General features: G+C 42.5%; 1 protein-coding gene across 6 annotated transcripts in view; it reads right to left on the bottom strand.

The window, feature by feature from the left end:
* The window catches only part of VRK2 (VRK serine/threonine kinase 2), a 44,509-nt gene that overhangs the window by 930 nt on the left and 26,526 nt on the right, over nucleotides 1-17,053 (bottom strand). For 4 of the 6 annotated variants that reach the window (XM_042827149.1, XM_042827159.1, XM_042827198.1 and 1 more), the window contains 5 exons: nucleotides 11,896-12,016; nucleotides 8,951-9,009; nucleotides 6,571-6,752; nucleotides 2,809-2,982; nucleotides 2,318-2,488 (listed from right to left, as the gene is read on the bottom strand). In XM_042827149.1, coding sequence (XP_042683083.1) covers nucleotides 2,318-2,488; nucleotides 2,809-2,982; nucleotides 6,571-6,752; nucleotides 8,951-9,009; nucleotides 11,896-12,016 — 707 coding nt within the window. Of the gene's footprint in view, nucleotides 1-1,429; nucleotides 1,702-2,317; nucleotides 2,489-2,808; nucleotides 2,983-6,570; nucleotides 6,753-8,950; nucleotides 9,010-11,895; nucleotides 12,017-17,053 lie in introns of those variants that run through there. The other 2 variants (XM_042827168.1, XM_042827178.1) reach the window with 2 other exon arrangements.

Genomic DNA, 17,053 nt, shown 5'->3' with positions numbered 1-17,053 from the left:
ACAGGCAGCACAAATATGCATCGTGTTCCTCCTCCTAGCTGGACAGGGCAGCTGGTTCTTTAGGTCTCCAGCAGCAATGGAGCATACTCTTCATCTCTGCTCTGACTCCCCCAGACACTATCCTTTTGTTCATGCAAAATGTATTTTTCATCACCCCTTAGAAAAATTTACATACATTCACAATAAGTAGTTTTAGTAGAAATCCTGTCTTTGTTATCAGCTGCCTTATTCCTCGCAATGACAGACATGTCTGTTTTTACCTTTAAAGAAAAGCTGGGCCCCATCTGATAGAAAGGTAACTATGATGTCCAACAGAAAGGTAGCTCCTTTTCATTCTCTATTTCATCACTTCCATATTCTTTTCTAGGCGTTATTTCTGCCTTCCACCCTCTCTGTTTGCCACATGTCCTGTCTCTCACAACCGTCCTACTCTTTTTGTCCTCCTCTCACTCCAGCGCTCCCCTTGTGACACAGAACTGTTTCTCCTTTTTGTTTGTATCTAACAGCTCCTAGCAGTATCACACAAAGCAGACCCACTTCTTTTTTCTCCCTTTGTCACTGTCCCAGCCATATGATGTTTTTCTGAACGTACTTCTCTTAGAAGATAAACCATGGAGACAGAACTTCTCCTCCGAGCTCCGTACTCAGGCCTTTAACTGCATCATCTCAGCCTATGAACAGCAGCAGCAGGCCGGCTCTCTGAGCGCTGCAGTAGGAGTGGGGTGCCTGCAGTTAGCTGCTCCAGGCAGCTGCCTGACTGAAGGGTTTGGAATTGCTCTCTGGAGAACCCTTGACAGACAGACTCTCATCACTCTGGTTCCTGAATTAGCCACGGCTTTCCCCCTCCCCCAGCCTGGTACATGAACCATCCTTCGGAAGTTTCGTAACCTCACTGCTATGAAACGCAGCTTTTTGCACCAACCTCCTCAATTACAGGGAAGAAATTGAAAGGAAGTCTGCAATACAAAACTAAGGCCATCCTGCCTTTTTTCCCCCGTTTCCAGTTCCTCCCTTGAATATTCAAGTTGTTATCTGACATGCGTTTTAACTTTAGTGCACTAAGTTCAGTGAGAGCTACAAAACCATTCCATATAGATGCAGCACTATAATATTGCAACAGTGGCTTCTCTTTTAGAGTGGTTACATCAAAACGAACACACAATCCAAATATCAGACTGGTGCTGTTCCAGATATTTAAAATGTACTTCTCCTTTCTTTCCTCAAAGAGGAGGGAAACGCAAATCTCCCATGTGAAGATCCACAGTCCAGTTGTGTAGGTGAGCAGGGGATGTTATGAGGATACCAGTGGTTTCTTTTACCCCCTCCCCCTGCCATGATGGAAAACTGAGTGTCTCTCCTTCCGTATCTGCTGCTTTTTTAACAAGTGAAAGTTGCTGCCTTCATACAAAACACACAGGAGGAACAGAGATTAGGTGGGCACTACTTGTTTTTATTTGCTAGTATTTTTTAACTTGTCCATCTGAGGATTATGAAGTCTCACCCCATGTCTTCAGAGAAAAAAGTTTCACTGTGTCAGAAATCCAGAGACCCTCCAGAGTCTGACTACTTTGCTACCAGCCAAGAGGTCTCCAAGCATTGTTCTGCTCACCACTTTCCTGCCTGATGCTCTCAGGTACCGCTGTGCTTTTTCTGCTTCTCTCTCCTAGCTTGTACTGGAGTCTCCAGGCAGTGATCAGCAGACTGCCAGAAGCAAATAATTTTGGATTAATAATAAAGCTGCATTTTCGTGCTTATTCAAAAGTGTCCTCATGTTGCTCTTCTATGTGAAGGAGATAAACAGGGCTGAATTTGTTCAAGGACAGAGGATATTTACTAAGTTGGAATGTTAGTAAAACCTCAATCTGCTTTCTTCTTTCTGTAGAAATGGATGGTGGAAGAGTAAGACAGAACACACTCATTCAACCCTTTTATGTAGTAGTTACCAGTAAGTGAGATTAATTAGTTAGTTTAGTTTAGTTTCTCAAATCCTCAGATTAAGGAGTCGGAATTTAAGAACTCTATAAAGAGTGCTGTTAGCTTCTACCAAAAAATACCAATAAGGGCCACAGGAGATGACTGGTTTTTTTCTCAGCACTTGTATCTGTTGGGGAGCACACTGGGATGCTGCTTTACTACCAAACTATATACAACAAATGTTAATTTGGAGCTGTATGAAACCATATGCAAAGCTTCCAGTGATTGTGTTAGGTTTGAGTTTTTGTACTGCTGTTAGTTTTTCTGCCACTCATTTTTTGCAAAGCTCATCCTTCTTTCCCTGCGTGCCATGCCTGCTCTAAGTTAACAGCAAACTCCTCACCTTCTGTGGGTCAGTCTCCTGCATGGTGCTGTTCAGTGTCATTGGCTTCTCTTCAGCATGGCATTTCCTGTGCGTTATCTGAGCCTGGGGCCTGCTTGGGTACTTAGAGGCATCCTCTTTCACCTTCTGCCTCTGTCTCACTGGGTTTGCTGAAGGCTTTGGTAAGTGAACCTGTTGACGTACAGTAATTCTGAATGCTGAAGAAAAACCAGCAGGCTTCCCAATTAGAGGTGCTATTCCAGAACTGTACCTGCCAGGTTTGAGACAGGCAGCGTGCCAACTTTGCTCTTCTTACCTGGGCACAACATACAAAGCCGCAAGCTTCCCATAACCAAGCCAATAAGCGTCTGCCCGCTTCGGTGCTCATGACTCAGTGCTTCACTTTTTTCAAGCGCACTTCTTCTCTTGGCCCTTCCCAAAAGCTGACCAGCAAGCTAAGAGAGTGACCTCCCAAGAGACACCATGCATTACTGCAGTGCCAAAATCCTCACCTGCTGAGGCTCTGTTTGGGGAAGCGTCCGGTGCAAGTTACTTGGCTTCTCTTCATCTTGGAGCAGTCTGCCTCTTGCTCGCGTCCTGGCCTTGTTTTCACAGATGTTTTCCTCACTTTCCATCTTTTCTTGCTTCTGTTGAGCTGGCTTTGGCATAGGCTTTGGTAAGCGAGCCTGTTGATGAACAGTCAGCAGTTTTGTATAGGAAAAATGTCTCAGTATTTTAAAAAGAAAAAAATTTAGCTTCAGTGTTGAGAAAACAGAATGAGAGTGAGCTTTAGTCCTTCCAAATAATTCTTTTCAGCAGTTTAATTACCAATAAACGCCATTTTCAAGCAGTATAAAGTTAGAGCTATGCTGTATTTGGGAAGTATGCTACAAACTATACCTGAGTTACACCTTTCAAGACATTTATTAATCACCTTTATTGGGAATAAGGCCACTAAGTCACTGTCTGTATCGTTAAGTAGAGCTGAGAGCATTTCATACCGATGCAGTGAGTGAGATGGACAACTGAAAGATAGGAACCCTTCCAACTCAGGCAATGGAATTTAAAAAGTGAAGTCTTTTAGAGGAATGTCATTGGGATGATGTGGTGAATAGCTGCACTGAGTTAATACAAGTTTTTCCTAGTGCTAATCTAAGCACTATGTATCAAATGATGTCTGCTTTTGGCTTTTTTAACTTGGAAGACAAACGTAGCCAAAACACAGGCTGTATGCCACATGCCTTTGGTACTTCTGGCACCCTAATAACTCTGTAACTGCAATGTTTGCATATGGTCCTATGTGCAGCAGCTGTGTCTCAATATAGAAGCTAGAAAAGCAGTAATATGCTTCTTTTGCATGCTGCAAACTGAATACATGTAGGAGATAGGAACTGCACAAGCTAAACACTGTTGGAAGTGCCAGTAAGCACTTCCTATAGTTTAATCCAGAACACCTTTAAAGAACAGATCTACAGATCTGAGAAAATCATGGCTTAGAAACATAAAGGTTTGTCCTGAATAAGTGAAGCCAGTTTCAAGCACTCTACCTCAGGACGTAATGCTGTCAATAGCCTTGAGAAACCTCATTATATAAGCAAGGCTCAGTGCCACCCTGACACTTCTCTCAGTTTGGAGGTCCAAGCTGTTTTCTCTGCATCACAGCACCACAGTGCATCATGCAGGAGCTGCTAATCCTGCTGACAGCTACGTCTGCTGCCTTCACAACGCACACGTACTTCAAACCAAATCACGTTCAATACAGGACTTACAGCACTCAGGGAAATAGTTGTTGCATGCCTGAAAATTACAATATTCTGTACCAATGACATGACAAGTTGGTATTAATGAAATCATTTTCCAACATGAAGCTTACAACATCTAGCAAGTAGTCAGCTGGCCTTACATACTTCATTTGGCCCTAATTCTAGCATTTTCAGTGGAGGTGAGAAAGCTGAGAATATTTATCCAGTGCCAAAAACTGTTGTAAACAAATTTGAGAATTAACCTAATTAATGTTATATCATCTGTTCAATGTGCAACTGAAACAAAGAACGTGGGTGTAACCACTGTTACACTTTTAGTGTCATCTCAAGACTGAATTAATGTGCAATACAGGGAGCTGAACCTTAAAATTCAAATTCTACAGGAATTCCTTTTCACATCGTCTTCGAGGGCAGCTCTTGTTACAAGACCTCGGTGGCAGTGCTGGGTGTTTACTGGCCTTCAGATGGGAATTAACCCAAGTTCACCTCTTTCCTGTACAAAACTACTGCAGGTAGATGCAGACAGAGCAGCTGGATTCAGTTTCCGCTTCCCAGAAGTGAGGAATCAGACCTGTTTGTAGAGGATCCCTCTATCTTTAGATTGCATGTTTAATGGGAGAAGTAGATGGAGAAAAAAGGGAAGGTAGGAAGAGAACGCAGAGGTGTGAATGAAGGGAGTCAGAGTGAGCATGAGGAGCTGCAAAGGGGAAGTGAGTGCCTGCCTGCCACCGTGCTGCCGGGGCTCCAGCACCAACGTGCAGCGGGCCCTCAGCCTGAACACTGCAATGTCTAAGAACAGCAGTAAAACCAGAGAAGGTTCCATTGCCTGCCCTCTCCACTCGTAATCACGTGGCCCTGAAGCATTTGCAAACAGCAGGTGCTGCAGTGACTTCCACAGTCCAGAATTTTTACCTTTTCTGACACTGCATTGCGCAAGTCTTAGGCCAGGCAACCAGACACAGATCAGCTGTTTGGTGTCCTGCTCTAAGAAATGTAAGATGTGAGAACCAGAGACCCAACCGGATCAGCTGGAGATCAGTTAAGAGAGCTGCCAGGTAGCTGTGAAGTTCAGAGAATGCTACAGACTGGAGGAGAAAAGTGGACTCGAGTTTGTGAGGACAATGCAGTCACAGTCAGCAAGGAAAACTCTGTCACTGACACAGCTTTTGGTTTTGTTAAAAGTGCTAAAACCAGAAAAGTCAATAAAACTGCTAAAATAAGTATGTGTAATTACCAGGATCAAAACTCAGTGCCTTTTTATTAAACATGAACTTTCGTCCTGCCTTCCGTAACACGTAAATAGTGCTGACAATTGGTTTGTGAGGCACTAGCTACAATAAAATGTAATTGTATCATGAGAGAAAGGTGACAATCAGGAGATCATGAAAAAATTACATATTCTCACTGGTGGTTAATTAGCCATGCAAAACCCCCTCAAACAGATATTCTCTTCTATTAGGAATGATTACTATGCAGGCCTACAGATGTCAATACCACAGTCATTCAAATACTTCTTTCCCAACTAATTGAAGGTTGTAAAGCTCTGGTGCCAAGGTTTTGCTTCCAAAGAGCTAATTTATGACTAGAAGGATATTTTATGTCTTCAGTTGCAGCAGCTACAAAACTCAGCAAATCAGAACCATCTGTGCACTGATACTTGAATCACCATTCATCTAGCAGCCTATCAGTCACATTAGTTTGCATCCTGCATTCTTGGCTCACGTACGCTTGTGCTGGTCCAAAGTTCACCAGAAATATTAAAAATGAATGGTACCCTGACCCTGCCTTATTGCACACACATCACAGGCAGAAACAGGGCTTCTGCATACGGGTAGTTTCAAGGCAGAGGTATGCTGGGAGTGACATTTCACAGCACGTCCAGTAAGACCGCTAATTACCTCAATTTCCACTTATTAAAACAAGGTTTTATTAACCGTATCGTTTCAGACTTACCAGTACAAAAGGCAAACGTAACACCATTAGCTGTCAGTTTCTCAACTCGGTGTCAGTGCATCACTGCATACCAATAACAGTTAAATCCCAGAATCATACCTCCTCCACATTAGTGGCTGCAGGAGTATAAAGGCAAATGACAAAGAGCGATTGGAAAGCAAGAAAATGAATTAAATGCTTTCACTGATAAAGGTAGCTATGCTTTTAATCTGGAAAGAAGGAAAAACCTGGCATCCAGGCTTGTCTTCAAGATGTTGGTGAACAAAGTCCTCGACTTCCCCACTACCCTGAAAGTAAATCGTTCTCTGCAGACCTACTGCTTTGAAGTGAGAGGCTGTAGGTCAAAAGGACTCATGACAGTTCTTCCTCCTTCAGGGTTGACATCCCACTTTTTAGCAAAGCCAGGGGAAACAGGAATTAACAAACACGGTGTATTTAAGGCTAAAAGAACTGCTGTGTCAGTCCCATTTTGCCATCTTAAACTACTTCCTCTTTTACAAAACAAAAGGCAACAATTAAGCAGGAGATTTCAGAAAGAATTCCCAAACTCTTACTTACTTTTGATGTTTTAGCAGCACAGTGATTTTGTGTGCATCCTGCAGTGGAAAATTCCAGAGGGCCATCATAGGGAATTCCGCTCATCTTCAGTCCATCCAGCAAGATTTTCTTAAGCTCTTGGTACTTTGGCTTTTCATCGTAAGCTAAGCCATAAACACACACCAAAAACTTGGACAGTTCACCTGTGGAATATATTTCAAATGCAAATTTCACTTGGTGTAGCCCTAGATCTTCAGAAAGCGTTTAATTCCAAAGTGGGTGCCAACCCAATAGTGCCAAACAAGATGACAAAATTTCAGCTGAAGACAACGCTCAAAACAGAGCTGACAGTATCTTGTCCTTTGGAGATGAGGAAGGAAAAGATAGACTTGGATAAACAAGCTCACCCTTAAGCACTGCGTCTTGTTCTGCAGATGCAGTAATTTGTGGTACTGTCAGTTAGCCAAGTACAATAATTAATCAACTCTACTGACAAATCTTGGATACTTCTCCATAGAACAGAAGTATTTTATATTTGAAGGACCATAATATGACTTTAAATATTAACTACTCTCAACAGTTCTATTTTAATCTATAGAGATATCCTTAGAATGCTGAGGTGAATGACAAAATTTTGTTTTCTAATACTTTGACAAACGTTGACTTTGGGATTACACATAATACAGTCTAACAGCAGCATTATTTTGCAGTCACTTTCAAGTGGTTCTAAAAACAAGAAAACCAGTGAACGGGCAAAAATAATGCTCTTAGGGCAAACAGACAGGGGTGGATCGAACTCTTCTTTCAGTTGGCAGCCCAAGTGCATCCTAAAACTGAAGTGCCACTCCAGACATTAGCAGCCAGTGAAATCCCAGAAGCAAAAACTTACTAAACCTGTACGTAGATTGTGAATGCACTTTATGTAACATGTCCTGCATCCCAATCATTCAGATGCAGATATTATGAAAACAAAGGAATAAATAAAAACAGAAGCTGCCTTTCGTAGGAAGCGCGACGTTTTCCCTGCGCTACCTCTGTATTTCAGCGAAGGAGGGAGAGGACAGGATGAACTGTGCCTTCATTTGCTTTTCAAACCCCAAATGCTGAGCTATAAACCTCTTGTGGCAGTTATCCTATTCCTAAGATAGTCACTCCTTCCTGAACAGCCTGGATTGCCTATGGTGAAATCCCTTGCGCCGCTGTATCATGCATCACAGATGAGATTCAGATCTTTGTTCTACCGCTCGCGGGGGTTCAAACTGTAGCCCTCCACGCCTGCATTGCCCACTTAGTGCTTGCTCATGGCACAAGGCAGAAAAGCAGCATCAGAAGCTCCTGCAATAAAAGCACTAGGTATTCCTAATCGCTGAGTATCATGAAGCATCAGGAGCTGTGCACTGCAGAGTGACCAGCATCCAACAGCATCCAGAAATTAGTTTCTGCCCTTGCAGTAAACAAGCCTTCAAGATAAAAATGCTTTAAGCTTAAGCTTGTACATGAAGGGCATGATCCAATTCCACTGAAGTCAGAAATATTAGTTAAATTAAATTACACCCTAAATTAATGAGTCTGACATATAATCTCACAATGAGTATTATGTAACTACCCTGTTATCAGCTAAACACAGATATTGCAGGGTGAATTATTATGCTGGACAGATACGCATTCAGAGAGGTTCCACCAGTGCCAAATTTTACACAAATAGGATAAAGGGAAACTGCCCTGAATGCATCCATTCCTGAATTACATATATTTTCTACTATTTGCTATCTTAATACCCTATTTAATACAGAGCGTATCTCTGAGCACTGTAGAGATTTCTTTATTAATCCCCTGTCCCTCAGCTTTTACTGCACATTACCACCACCAAACCTGTGCTCCTACATCTGGCAGCAGAAAGAGCCAAACCTTATAAAAAGCTGCCGACAATGGAAACCTCCCCCCTGATCCGTTCCACGTGCAGCAAAGAAGTCGCAGCCATCTTCTCAGAACGTAACTCAGCAAGTAGCGAGGGAGACAGAACAGCGAGGGAAGTTTAGGGAAGACAACGAGGATGTGGACGGGATATCAGAGAAGCATGGGGACAAAAAAGGAAGGGAGGAATGAGAGCCCGGTCTGATTTCTAGACGGGATGCAGTTGTGAGGGATGTCGGGAAAGTTCAGGTGGCACTGACTCGGATATTCTTGGCTTGTCCTAAGACTGGTAACTGCATGGACTCAGGCCTCACGACTGCATCTGCCTGAAGGTGTCAACGTTTGGCAATTAACCTGAATATTTTAAATTGAAGAGTTGCCTACATTTGTATCATTTTTCTTTTTCTCCTGCTTCCCCAAATAAAGTAAGACATCGTTTCTGTAACAGACCGAAGAGCTACGTGGTACACACTGTGAGCACACTTACTACAGCTGCTTCCAGAAGAATTCCATTCCATCACCGAATGTGGGAGCTCATCCATAAGTCTGAAACAACATGAGAGCACAACAATTTAATGCAGTTTTGGAGCAGGTGATTCTTCATTTGGTATTTTAGGTAGACAGCAAGTCTCAATTCCAAAGGGAGTGGACCTCCAGGATAGCTTATGATTCACAGCACTGCTTTTAAAACAAGATCTCCACTTTCCAGCTGTATTTTTAACTCTTTGGAGGCTGCTGATTTCAGCAGGACCAGGTTTACAGCTAAGACTGTACTTCTAAGTTTTTCTTTGCATGTATTTTAAGCTTTCTAGAAAGAGAAAAAAAATCCTTTGAACTCGTTCTGATTTCAGCTTAGTGATTAATATTTGTGTTTGGAAAATTTGCAGCCCTTATTTGCCTTTAACATCCGGTTCTTTCTGCCATACAGCTCACAGACAGCTGCGTGATGGCTGTCAAAATTACAAGCAGGCGTGGCAGAGATGACAGGGAGGGAGGTGGAGCAGCACTGAGTCCTGTGCAGGTAAAAAATAAAAAAAGGGCAAGGGCACAGATGTACTTTCTGTCTATCCAACACCAGAAGTAACCAAGAGAACCAGAGTTCAGAACAAACCTTAGAATGGGGTGACGCATCACCAGCTCTCATCTCTAAGCAGGCAGGAAACCCCATTGCTTGGCACTTGCAGGAGCCTGCAGATGCACCAGCTCCCCTTTCCTGAGTGAACTTTAGCTGTGTTGTTAACGCTGTCAAAGGATCCTTTGTTTTGTTTAAAGGAGTCACAAAGGTCCACCGACCAGGAACGAGATATGTTCTCAAATGGGTAGAATTGGGGTGCTTAGAAAATATCCTCCAATGCCACAATCTAGTTACCCAGTCACTTAGAATCAGTTTGGTATGCAGCAGCTTCACTGAGACCCTAGCTTCAGGCAAGTTCTGCCAGCAGGAGAAATGTGATGACCAAGCGTGCTTTGCTCTAAGCCCTCAGCTTTGTGGTAATAGGGATACCTTGAAGTTCAGGCTTGTGAAACTATCTATCCCTGCAAAGCTATCTATGTGGGCTTTGCATTCTGTAACAGAAAGTGGAGGAGGGCTATTTAACATATAGCTACTTGCAATGCACATCTCCATGCTACAGTCACCTCATTTCCCTAGTTAATAAATACAGGTAATCTGTAATGTTCAAAAAATAATGCAGTAAATAAAAGAGTATTTTAATCCCTTTTTTATTCTTCTTAATACTTCTTTCTCCTGACCGTCCTCCAAAACAGGATACAAGGCCAGATGGACCCTTGGTCTCACCAGGAGCTGTTCTCTAATATCAAAAGGTACTGTTTTGGAGGAACGAAACATTTAAATGTGTTTATTTTCCTTCAGTTTAACTTAAATTCCGATTCAGACAGGGACTCCACTCCAATGATAGCACGAAGATTTCTGAGCTCAAGTATACCAGCAGCCCTTAGCAAAGCCCACAGGTTTGGCACAGTGACTTCACTGACCCAGCATCTCTGGTAGAAGAGGCTTAAGAACCTGGAAGGGAAGGCTGATACCATCCACGAACAACAGAACTGAGTCCTGCTCTGACTCCTGCTTCTCAGCTGCATCCCACCTTGCAGGCCTGGCCCTTTTTCCTCACAGCAAGAGACTGGTGCGCCCAGAAGCAATCTGCCTGGGCTGCTAATGTACTTAGTGACAGATCTGCTACTGAGTGCACACACGTATGCTGATGACTGTTTCTGGCCTTTGAAAATAGTTCAGGCACTGAAAAACAAGGTACGTTAAAGGGGAACATTACTTGATAGCAAGGTGCTTAATTAATTAGGCTGGGAGGATATCGCTGCTAATCTAATCTATCATTTTCTGTGCGTTTCCTCCTAAGCATCTGTTTGCTTGGCATCCTGAAAATCCTAGCAGTTGCAAGGGAAGAATTAAGGGTTAATCGCAAGGGAAGAATTAGCGAAGCAACTTGATTGATTAAATTGATTTAACATTGAATTGTGTAAGCGTTACCTTGCAGGGGGTTGTGTAATGATCAGAGGTTCTAAAGGAGAAATATTAAACATAACATACGATGTCAACATTTACAGATGCAATCTGTATTATCCACAGTCTGCAGGCTAACCTTTTTCTCTGCTGAGAGCCGATGCCACACTGAATTTGCAGATTGATTTCTGTGGATCAGCTATCCCCATTGTGTACCTCTGTTGTGACTTGCCCTACTTAAAAGTTTGCTGCCTCCTCCAATTGTGATGTTACATTTATGGATAAACGCTCTTCTGTACAGCCTTCTGCAGGCAACGCTGTACCACATGCAATTAACTCTCTAAAGTCCCAACTGTGAAAACAGTGAAAGAAAACACTAATGCACTCTGTTGCTTTAGTAAGCTCTAATGAGTCATGCCGGGAAAAAGAAAAGATTTTACACAAGTTACTTAGTATGCTGCTATTTAAACGTACCAGCAGTAGGCTTGTATAAATTTAAAAACCTACATCAAACAGCTAAAAAAATAGGTATCAAATGGAAAGTTAAATACCTGGAATGCAAATGTGAAAGACAACTTCCAAGAGACTTTTGTACCATCGTCTCTACAAAGCCCCCACGAACCATAGTGGAAATCTTTAACATCCTTCTACACGTGCACTAAGGCACGTGCTTGTGCACAAGTGTTTGCTTTGGAAGGAGTACTGAAAAAATACATAGCAGACAAAACGACCAGACTGTGCAGCTGAGTTTATGGCATCTCCACAGTCACACATCCATAACAATTAGGGAAAGTTCACGTCATTAACTGCTTCTAGCATCTCTCTATTAAGGAAAATCGGTCTTGCTTTCTGGTAAGGTGATTCCCTACAGGATGTGTGGCTGTCCTTGCAGACTGACTTTGCTAAGTGATAAGGATGTTGACGTGTGTATGTGCGTATTGTTTTGTTTTTACTTTGTCTTTGCAGCCTGGACAGCTACGGGGTCCTTCAGGTTGTGCTCCCACGGCAGTTTCCCACATAACCATTGCAGCATGCAGTAGCCAAGGATTTCAAGGTCACCTCGTCTGGACGGGGCTAAAACAGAATGTGGGGGGGGGGGGAAGAAAAAAAGGTGAAGGAGAAAAAAGATAAAGAATAAGAACCTCTTCTTAGAAATAGAGAAGACTTTGAGCGAAGTACTGTAGATGAAATATGAAAAAGCCAAATGGGCAAAGTGTTTTGTTTGTTCAGCTGCATTAGACCTAAAACACCCAGGCTTTTGGCCACAGTCCACAGACAGGCAGTGACTTGTTACTGCTGAAGTAAGGGTCACTTTCCTCACCTCCTCCAACTTCATCCTTCCTCAGTCTGGCCTGTCACATGGACTTGATCCCCATGGCCTCTGACATGATCCAGACAGCCCATAACCGAGTACCAACACTTTCTCAAAGAGCCAAGCAGTAAAACAAAGAAATAAATGTCTGCTGCTAAATTGCTAACACATGTTGCAGGAAGTCCATGGGGTCCACATTGGTCATGCAGGGACCCTGTGAGCGCAGACTAAACACTGATGGCCTTTCCTGTTCTCCTACAGAGCTACTGGTGCTCGGAAGATATGGCAAAACTGCCATCTAGTGTACATTTGCACACCCAAGTGGTCTGCAAGTGCCATCAACAGTTCGTGTAGAGGAGAGCCATGGCTCAGGCTAACACACTACTTGCTGCTTATCAAGTCCTGTGTAAATTTCCCACTACTGTTTCCACAAAGGAAATTATTTCAGGAAGAATTTACTCTCATCCTGCACAACCCAAACGGATCTACTAACTACAGAATGTAAATACAGTAGATACAATTCAGTCCAAAACTAAACCTGTCCCCAGGTATCTCCCATGCAGAAAAACAGGTAACTGAAGGTAATCAATAGATCGACTTTTCCGAGGGGAAATTGCAGCATAACCCATTTGCTGTTGCTTATTGCTAGCCAAAGAAAACTAAGTTCAAGAAAACTGAACAAGCAGGAATTGTTGCTCTATGTATTTGTGCACATTTACAGCCTATAGTTTGCCAAGACAAGACAACGTGGAACCTGCAAAACCTGTTAATCAAGATTAAAGACAGATGCAGAAGTTCAATTTATGCTTTTCCAAAATGAGTTTGAACTTAGCATGAATGAAAGAAGATTTCAGATTTGTTTGATGCATCTTGTCTGGAGTACAGAGTGGAAGTTGAGCACGGTGCTGCTAATCCTGTTGTAAACAGATGTCATATTTTATGGGCCTTCATTAAATTCCAGAAAGTCACTCTGCAAACTTATCTTTTAATTTAAAAAGTCATCTGCTAAAAGCTACGATGCCAACACATCATAACTGTTTCTTGTTACCGTGCTCACATTATTGTAAAAGCAGAAGATAACTTCTTATGTGTTCTCTATCTTAACTGCTATTAGACTATGGGTTATTAAAGGCTCTTCAATCTGACACAACACTACGCTGTCCCTCGGGGGTCGTTTATTTTCTACACTAAATTCAACAGTGTCCTAATGCAAGACTTGGCTCTCGTATTAAAATAAAAACACAATCTCTACCACTTGCTGTTCTGTAGTGATTTCTTCTGCCATAAATCTCCTGTTAACCGTGGAACAATTCCATTCATACACATGTGTTCACAACTCCTTTTTCCATTATGGCAATTCCAGATTATAACCATATAAACCAGCTTCCCACTGCAGATCCTCTAGTCTTCACACAACGCTTCTCTGGCCCCTGCTCGTGTAACACAGGCGATGTAAAGTGGCCTTTAGTGAAAAAAAAGTCAGAATTACAACAGGACACTTTTTTCCACATGAGGAACTAATTGATACCAATCTGTAAACAATGCTAAGTCAGTGAGATTTCAGGAGCTAACCTAAGATTAGTGGTCTTCTGACTAAACGCTCCCTGGTGAACGTAGCTTGCTGTGCTCAGCTACCTGCTGCTCACACTTGGATCTTTCAGCCTTTCCCAGACTGGCACTACAGCAAAGCCAGCACGGACAGGAGATGGGCACAGGGAAGACCTTCATGCATTCCTAAAGCCACAGCAGACAGCTGGAAAGGAAAACAGGCCCACGTAACTGAGCCGCACATCACTAGAAGTAGAAGGGGAAATGTTTGACAGGGAGATGGTAAATTCCCACATCACTTTATCTCCCAGGTCACTGGGACTTCTACACGTGTTTTTCATAGATCCACATGAAAATGTCAACATGTGACTAGTTGCCTGGTCAGCTTGTTCTTTCTCTCTGCTCCCTTCTCAGCTCAGCACCAGAGATGCCAACTTCCTCAAATTTGACATAGTTTTGATCCCAGTAAAAAACATATTCAAATAACTAATCTGAAATGAGTTATGATGATCTACGACCAATGGAATAATTAGATTTTCACCCAAATAAAGCACTAATAAATAAATATTAACTACAAGCTTACTTGAAAAGTAAATTTGCTACCGAACTGGGGATTAAACAAATTCTTGACAAACATCAGCTCAGAAGTCAATCCGGCTTCATTTTAAATGTGATTGCCAGGCAGAAACACAACAATTCTGCTTGATAAGTTGTCACTGTTGCAGATGTATATATTCAAAGCAATACTTACATTGAATTCTCTTATTTTTCTGTAGACTACAAATTCATAATTCTTTCTCCTTTCTGAATAGATATTTGATTTCTTTTTCTTCTATTAACCAGGATTTTCTCTTATTATTTTAGTCTCATGTGAAATGCTATCTAATGAGAATGTGTTGGCAGTATTTTATTTCACCGTATTTTTATAGTTTAGCTTTTTTATTTGAAGATTTAAGGCCCGATTCTGTCCTCACTTCTGCCAAATAAATCAGGACTAACTCCACTGAAGTTAGTGAATTAACAGCCATGTCAGTGAAATCAGAGTCAGGCCACAAGAAGTTTTATATGCACTACAAACATATACTCAACTTGCAGCCATAGGGTTGAACAATAACTCAGAATAAAGTAACTGAAGCAATTCACCCTGAGAAGGAAATATACCATGCATCTTTGTATACTGGATTTGGCAGCTGAGCCCTAGTATAAATTCAGATATCTATTTGAAAATAGAACATAAATGATACCACACTGAGCTCTCGATGCCACACTACTTCTGAGAAACTCATCTTCAAACCATGTGAAAACGGGAGTTTTCCTCTATGGCCCTTATTCAGCTAACTTTCTCAGGCCGTTGGTAAGAATCCGGGAGGCTAATGAGCAATAAATGAAATGTTGTTCTATTATTTTTAATTAGCACTGTTGCATTACAATTTTGCCACTAGCTTTTCTTTAAATTGGAAGCTTTTCATAACAAAGATCATTTTAGCTGCTCATCCTGTGCCTACGTGAACTGGAACCTCCCATTCTCATTGGCATCACAGCGCACAGATTCATATTAAATCCCAAACAAATATAACTCATACCACAGCCATTAATCCCAAAGCCCATAAAGAAAAGGAGAGTTAACACGACTATGGAGAAATATGATTATGGTAGAAATGTATAATTACTGTATTTTAATAGAAATAAAAGTGGGCTTTTTTTGTTTTGTTCTGTTTTTTAAGTTGAGCGAAAAATCAAACGGATGGCTACAGGAAACAGGATAGGTAAACACCTAAGCCAAAAAGTGAAATGAATTGCAATGCTTGCAGGCCATCTACAGAGTTAGCCAGCCTCGGGCAGGACAGCTGCCAGCAGGGGCCGGGGCAGTCTCTGCTTCCCACGTGCGTGGTTCTGCACAGTTAATTTGGTGCTTTGCAGAAACAGTCGCTGATAATTACCACAAAGCAAAACAGATCCAGTGCAAACACTGTGTTGCTACAATTGGAACCTCTTCCAGATGACTCAACCTGGGCAATGGCAATAAGCAACTCATCCTATGCCAGCTCTGGTCTCCAAACTCGAATCCCACGGCTATGCAGTTGCAGGGCTGAGAGGCACGGAACGCAGGCGCGGCAGGGACTCCCAGCACTCAGCTCACCACAGGTGGGTGAAGTGGCAACATCAGCCCCAGTGCTGAGGGCTCACATCCTCCCAAAGGCAAGGCCACAGCTGGCCAGCTGCCTCCACAAGCCACTGGATGCAACCTCTGCACAGAGGCCACATCACTCACCTCAGGAGCCACAAAAGCAGCGACACTGCTGTTCTGTCCTGCCACGCCTGAGTACACTGCCAGCTAGCAGGTCCTGCGGGCCAGATATTCCCAAACTGTGATCCTCGTAGACAGGGAGGGAATACAAACCAGGATTGGTGAGATGGGATGCGCTGAAGTGTCCTGATTTGGTGGGGGGGGAAATTTAAGTAGCGGGAAGGTAGGGAGACTGCATTGCAAATATGTCTGCAGCAGAAGAGGGAGCAGAAGATAAAGCAAGGGAAGTTCACAATGAGCTCTGAGTGGGAGATAAAACGGTGGTGGCAAGAGATGCAGGTGCCAGGTTGGAAGTGAAAGGTCTTGGATTGCAGCAAGCAGAACACATGGAAACAAGCAGCTTTACTCCTCTGTAAAAATAAATTAAAAAACCACATAGACAAAGGGCTGACGAGCAGTTGTGAGAGTCACTAGCTGTTTAAATTCCTGGTGTAAAGCATGAGAAATCAAAATTAAAGAAAACCTCTAATTCCAAGCCACACTCATCAGCTGTGCTGGAAAGTGGTGATGTTCAACATCTTCTTTCTGCCACTTCTGACAGTTCTGGCAGGACAGAATAAGCTCATGGAGGTGGTTTTAAAAACCTATTCAATCTTCCTTCTTCTCCTTCTAAAGCCTGACTGTGCCTGTGCTTACCGTGACCTTCTGCTCCCTCTTCTACTGTGGACACATTTCCAATCCAATATTCAGAAACTAAAACATCATTTTATTTATTTCACACTGCAAAGTTCCACCCATTTTTTATCAGTTATATTTTCTTTTCATTCTTAGATTTACAGTCTGTCCTGCACAGTCTTTGGGAGGCATGCACCAAAGTGCAGCAAATCAATAATTCATGTGACTGACAAAAAATGCAGTCCCTCTGACTCCTTACTATACATGGACAGATGCCAGATAAACCTCTTGATCCAAAGCCATTTAGAGCTGAAGTTCTCTAGAAGCC

Source organism: Centrocercus urophasianus, unplaced genomic scaffold (genome assembly GCF_019232065.1).
Source record: "Centrocercus urophasianus isolate 14NV4802_14NV808 unplaced genomic scaffold, USGS_Curo_1.0 seq_10, whole genome shotgun sequence".
NCBI classification, from domain to species: domain Eukaryota; kingdom Metazoa; phylum Chordata; class Aves; order Galliformes; family Phasianidae; genus Centrocercus; species Centrocercus urophasianus.
Note: the sequence above shows the minus strand (reverse complement) of the source record. Positions and strands in the feature narration are given on the sequence as shown.